This window comes from Macaca nemestrina, chromosome 13, assembly GCF_043159975.1.
Source record: "Macaca nemestrina isolate mMacNem1 chromosome 13, mMacNem.hap1, whole genome shotgun sequence".
NCBI classification, from domain to species: domain Eukaryota; kingdom Metazoa; phylum Chordata; class Mammalia; order Primates; family Cercopithecidae; genus Macaca; species Macaca nemestrina.
In genome coordinates this window covers 61,850,270-61,856,596 of record NC_092137.1, presented here as the reverse complement: position 1 = coordinate 61,856,596, position 6,327 = coordinate 61,850,270, and the positions used below count along the sequence as shown (strand labels likewise).

At 44.4% G+C, this 6,327-nt stretch overlaps 1 protein-coding gene across 1 annotated transcript; it reads left to right on the top strand.

Annotated features, from left to right (window-relative positions):
• Positions 1 to 764: 764 nt before the first annotated feature.
• LOC112423682 (small ribosomal subunit protein uS14-like) lies at positions 765 to 935 on the top strand. The gene has a single exon (XM_071076094.1). The coding sequence runs from the start codon at positions 765 to 767 to the stop codon at positions 933 to 935; it is 171 nt and encodes a 56-aa protein (XP_070932195.1).
• Positions 936 to 6,327: the final 5,392 nt, after the last annotated feature.

The window sequence follows — 6,327 nt, the reverse complement described above, 5'->3', positions numbered from 1 at the left end:
GTGGAATGAGTATAACTCACTGCAGCCTGGAACTTCTGAGCTCAAACCATTCTCCTGCCTCAGCCTCTGGAGTAGCTGGTACTAGAGCATGCACCATCATGCTCAGCTAATTATTTCTTCTCCTTCTCCTTCTCCTTCTCCTTCTCCTTCTCCTTCTCCTTCTCCTTCTCCTTCTCCTTCTTCTTCTTCTTTCTTCTTCTTCTTCTTCTTCCTTCTTCTTTCCTCTTCTTCCTCTTCTTCTTTTTCTTCTTCTTCTTCTTCCTTCTTCTTTCCTCTTCTTCCTCTTCTTTTTCTTCTTCTTCTTTTTCTTCTTCTTCTTCTTTTATTATCCCCATTGTTAAGCACACTCAGCTAATTTAAAATATATTTTTGTAAAGAGAGGGTCTCACTACTATGCTCAGACTCCTCTTGAATTCCTGGTCTCAAGCAATCCTCCTGCCTTTGTCTCCCAAGGTGCTGGAATTACAGGCATGAGTCATTGCACAGGGCCAATAAATTTATTCCACATACATATTTACACAGATATTCAAATGTGATTATTAGAAGCTATCCATTGTAACATTTAATAGCAAAAACCGGAAAAAAAAATGAATGTTCATTAAGAGGGGACTGGTTAAATAAGGCACCCAGTGAAATGCTATGCACCCATTGAAAAGAATAGGGCATCAAGAGAACAAGAAGATGAGCCACATACTGGGAGAGAATATTTGCAAAAGACATGTTTCATGGCTTTCCTTTTACCTCGTTGCACTTCTGAGAGCAAGATGGGTCACCAGCAGCTGTACCAGAGCCACCTGCAAAAATTCAGCCAGGGTTCTCGCTCTCATGGCATCTGCTCAGACCTGCACAGTCTGATCCAGAAATATGGCCACAATATGTGCCTCCAGTGTTTCCATTGGTATGCAAAGGATATAGATTTCATTAAGTTGGACTAAGTGATCTTCCTTGAATGGATTATCCAAGGCATCCACCCAATAAAAAACCATGATTGCTCTTTGTACATAAAATAAATATTTAAAAACTACAACAACAAAAAAGATATGTTTCATAAAGGACTGTTATCCAAACTACACAAAGAACCCTGAAAACTCAACAATCAGAAAATGAACAACTGGATTTTAAAAGTGGGCAAAAACACCAGCTGGGCGCGGTGGCTCAAGCCTGTAATCCTAGCACTTTGGGAGGTCGAGACGGGCGGATCACGAGGTCAGGAGATCGAGACCATCCTGGCTAACACGGTGAAACCCCGTCTCTACTAAAAATACAAAAAATTAGCCGGGCGAGGTGGCGGGCACCTGTAGTCCCAGCTACACGGGAGGCTGAGGCAGGAGAATGGCGTAAACCCGGGAGGCGGAGCTTGCAGTGAGCTGAGATCCGGCCACTGCACTCCAGCCTGGGCGACAGAGTGAGACTCCGTCTCAAAAAAAAAAAAAAAAAAAAAAAGTGGACAAAAAAACCTGAACAAACATCTTACCTAGGAAGAAATACAGATGACAAGTAAGCATATTAAAAGATGTCCAGGCCAGGTGCGGTGGCTCACGCCTGTAATCCCAGCACTTTGGGAGGCCAAAGCAGGTGGATCACGAGGTCAGAAGTTCGAGACCAGCCTGATCAACATGGTGAAACCCTGTCTCTATTAAAAATACAAAAATTAACCAGGCGTGGTGGCGGGCGCCTGTAATCCCAGCTACTCAGGAGGCCGAGGCAGGAGAATCGCGTGAACCCGGGAGGCAGAGGTTGCAGTGAGCAGAGATCACGCCACTGCCCTCCAGCCTGGGCGACAGAGTAAGACTCCCTCTCAAAAATAAATAAATAAATAAATAAATAAATAAATAAATAAAATAAAATGAAGATGTCCAATATCCTAAGTCATTAGGGTATTGCAAATTAAAACAAGATACCTCCACACACCTATTAGCATGGCCAAAATCCAGAACACTGACAGCACCAAATACTACCACGGAAGTGAAACAAAAGCTCTCATTCACTGCTGGTGGGATGCAAAATGGCACAGCCTCTTCGGAAGAGAGTTGGCAGTTTCTCACAGAATGAACATACTCTGTCCTGAGTTACCAGGAGTAAAAATGAAAAAATAAATAAATAAATAACTCTAACCATATGATCCACCAATCACACTCCTCTATATTTACCCAAATTAATTGAGAACTTATGTCTATATGAAAACTTGTTTATATTTTTAGCAGCTTTATTCATAATTGCCAAAACTCGGAAGTAATCAAGATGCCCTGAAGTAAATGAATGGATAAACTGTGGTACATCAGACAATGGAACATTATTCAGCACTGAAAGGAAATGAGCTATTGAGCCATGAAAAGCCAGAGAGGAACTTTAAATGCATACTCCCAAGTGAAAGAAGCCAATGTCAAAAGCCTACATACTGTATAATTCCAGGTATATGACATTCTGGAGAATGCAAAACTATGGAGACAGTAAAACGATTAGTGGTTGCAGAAGCCGGGCGCGGTGGCTCATGCCTGTAATACCAGCACTTTGGGAGGCCGGGGCGGGTGGATCACAAGGTCAGGAGATCGAGACCATCTTGGCTAACAAGGCGAAACCCCAGCTCTACTAAAAATGCAAAAAAAATCAAGCATGGTGGCAGACACCTGTGGTCCCAGCTACTCCGGAGGCTGAGGCAGGAGAATGGCGTGAACCCCGGAGGCAGAGCTTGCAGTGAGCTGAGATCGCGCCACTGCACTCCAGCCTGGGCAACAGAACAAGACTCCGTCTCAAAAATAAATAAATAAATACATACATAAATAAAAAGGATTAGTGGTTGCCAAGGGCTAAGCGGAAGGAGGGTTGAATAGGCAGAGCACTGGGGATCATTAGGGCAGTGAACTACTCTGAATGATGCTACGATGATGGACAAATGTCGTTTCTTTGTTTTTGGCTTTGGGTTTTTTTTTGAGACAGAGTCTTGCTCTGTTGCCCAGGCTGGAGGGCAGTAGTGTGATCTCAGCTCACTGCAACCTCAAGCTTCCAGGTTCAAGCAATTCTCCTGTCTCAGCCTCCCAAGTAGCTGGGACTACAGGCATACACCACCACACCTGGCTAATTTTTGTATTTTTAGTAGAGATGGGGTTTCACCATATTGATCTGACTAGTCTCGAACTCCTGACCTCAGGTGATCCACCCACCTTGGCCTCCCAAAGTGCTGGGATTACAGGCGTGAGCCACTGTGCCCGGCCAAATGTGTTTATTATATGTTTGTCCAAACGTATGAATGCACAACACCAAGAGTGAACCCTAATGTAAAGTACAGACTTTGGATGACAATGATATGTCAATGTAAGTTCATCAATTGTAACAAATATACCACTATGCTGGGGGATGTTGATACTGGGGAAGGTTGTGCATGTTTGGGGATAGAGGTTATAATATTAATAGGAACTCTGTACTTTTTGCTGTGAACCAAAAATTGCTCTAAAAAATAAAAGTTTATGGCCAAGTGTGGTGGCTCACACCTGCAATCGCAACACTTTGGGAGGCTGAGAAGGGTGGATCCCTTGAGGACAGGAGTTTGAGACCAGCCTGGCCAACATGGCAAAACCCTGTCTCTACTAAAACCACAAAAATTAGCCAGGCATGGTGGCACATTCCTGCAACCCCAGTTACTTGGGAGGCTGAGGCAGGAGAATCACTTGAACCCAGGAGACAAAGGTTGCAGTGATCTGAGATCGTGCCATTGCACTCCAACCTGGGCAATAGAGACTCTGCTTTTTTTGTTTTGTTTTGTTTAAAAAAAAAAAAAGAGAGGCCGGGCGCGGTGGCTCAAGCCTGTAATCCCAGCACTTTGGGAGGCCGAGGCGGGCGGATCACAAGGTCAGGAGATCGAGACCACAGTGAAACCCCGTCTCTACTAAAAATACAAAAAATTAGCCGGGCGCGGTGGCGGGCGCCTGTAGTCCCAGCTACTCGGGAGGCTGAGGCAGGAGAATGGCGGGAACCCGGGAGGCGGAGCTTGCAGTGAGCCGAGATCGCGCCACTGCACTCCAGCCTGGGCAACAGCGTGAGACTCCGTCTCAAAAAAAAAAAAAAAAAAAAAAAAGAAGGCCAGACTGGTCAACATGGTGAGAAAACCCCATCTCCACTAAAAATACAAAAATTAGCTGGGCATAGTGGCACACCCCTGTAATCCCAGCTACTCAGGAAGCTGAGGCAGGAGAATCACTTGAATTCAGGAGGGGGAGGTTGCAGTGAACCGAGATTGTGCCACTGCACTCCAGCCTGGGCAACAGAGCAAGACTCTGTATCATAAATAAATAAATAAATAAATAAATAAATAAATAAATAAATGTGTGTTTTATTATTATTTTTTGAGACAGGGTCTTGGTCTGTTGCCCAAGCTGGAGTGCAGTGGCACAATCAGGGCTCACTGCAGCCTCGAACCCCTGGGTTCAAGTGACCCTCCTGCCTCAGCCACCTGAGTATCTGGGACTACAGTTGTGCCACCATGCCTGGCTAGTTTTCAATTTTCTTTTTTTTTGTAGAAGCAGGGTATTCCTATGTTAACCAGGCTGGAGAATTAGAACTAAAATTAAAAATTTTATTTTTAAAAAGAGAGAGAGCACATTGCTAAGAGCCATCCCACCCAAGAGATAATAAATGTTGGGTGAATAAAGGAAACTCAAAACCATGCTTTGTGATTCTACTTTGTAGAAAGACAGAGAGAAATAATTGGGTTGTGTAAATATGCTTAGCACATTAATGGAAGGGCATAAAAACACTTCCCAACAGAGGCTTCTTCTGGGGAGTGGGTTAGAGAATCAGCAGTGGGCAACTTTTACTTCCTTTGCTGTATAGATTAAAATTTTAATATGAGCATGTAGTTCTCCCATTTTTTCCATGATTCCTTGCTTTAATTATTTAAGTGATACATTGATATATTTTCTTTGCAAAATATTCTTTTTCCCTTCTTTCCTTTTTCTGAGACAGAGTCTCGCCCTGTTGCCCAGGCTGGAGTGCTGTGGTGCGATCACAGCTCACTGCAGACTTGATCTCCTGGGATCAGGAGGTCCTCATGCCTCAGCCTCCTAAGTAGCTTGGACGACTGCAGGCGTGTGCCACCATGCCTGGCTAAATTTTTAGTTTTGTTTGTTGTACAGATGAGGTCTTGCTATGTTGCCCACTGGCAACTCCTGGACTCAAGTGACCCTCCTGCCGCCGCCTCCCAAAGTGCTGGGATTACAGGCGTGAGCCACCATGCCCGCCTCTGCAAAACATTCTAACAATTCAGATAAGATTAAGTTGTCCTTGACCTCCCTCCACCCAGTCCCACTCCCCTCCCAGGAGATGACCACTGCTGGCCGTTTATTTGTGTCTTTCTTTCATCATTGTTAAAAAGTATATGTGAATCCCTTTGAGCTGCTTGAATCTGTGTTTATTATTAGTTGTAAAAGTCCCCAGTGACCACAGAAATGCTTCTTATGGGGAAAGGGAAGTTTTAAAATAGGGGAGCAACAATATTTGTCATAAACTTGCCCAGAGGCAGGGAAAACCCCAGGTCTTTTTTAGATCTCAAAGAGTAGGAGAAGGATGGCTTAATGTGACTGTTTAGAGGCTGGGAGTGGACAAAGAAAGGAAGCCCAGAACAATAGGGTCCTTCCATGTCTGCCCTTCTGGAGGTGGGGCTGCGGCAGTAAGTGTGGAATTAGTGTAAATCACTATAATTTAGGGATTAGGAAGTCACCAGAGTTAAACTTTTAAATCTTTACTTTGAACTCTTTTATTTTATTTTTACTTTTTTTTTCTTTTGAGATGGGGTCTCGCTCTGTCACCCAGGCTGGAGTGCACTGGTAAGATCACAGCTCACTGCAGCCTTGACCTCCTAGGCTCCGGCAGTCCTCTTGCCTCAGCCTCCCAAGTAGCTACAAAGGTGTGTCACCATGCCCTGTTGCCCAAGGCTGGTCTCTAGCTCCTGGGCTCAAGGGATCCTCCTGCCTTGGTCTCCCAAAGTGCTAGGATTACAGGCATGAGCTACCATGCCCAGCCTTTCACTCCTCTTACTCTCATCCCCAATTTTTTGTATTATATATGTATGTATGTATGTATGTATGTATTTATTATTTTTACTTTTTTTTTTTTTTTGAGACAGAGTCTCGCTCTTGTTGCCCAGGCTGGAGTGCAATGGTGTGATCTTGGCTCACTGCAATCCTGCCTCCGGGTTCAAACAATTCTCCTGCCTCAGCCTCCCAAGTAGCTGGAATTACAGGCATGCACCACCATGCCTAGCTAATTTTTTTTTTTTTAAAGTAGAGACGGGGTTTCATCTTGCTGGTCAGGCTGGTTTTGAACTCCTGACCT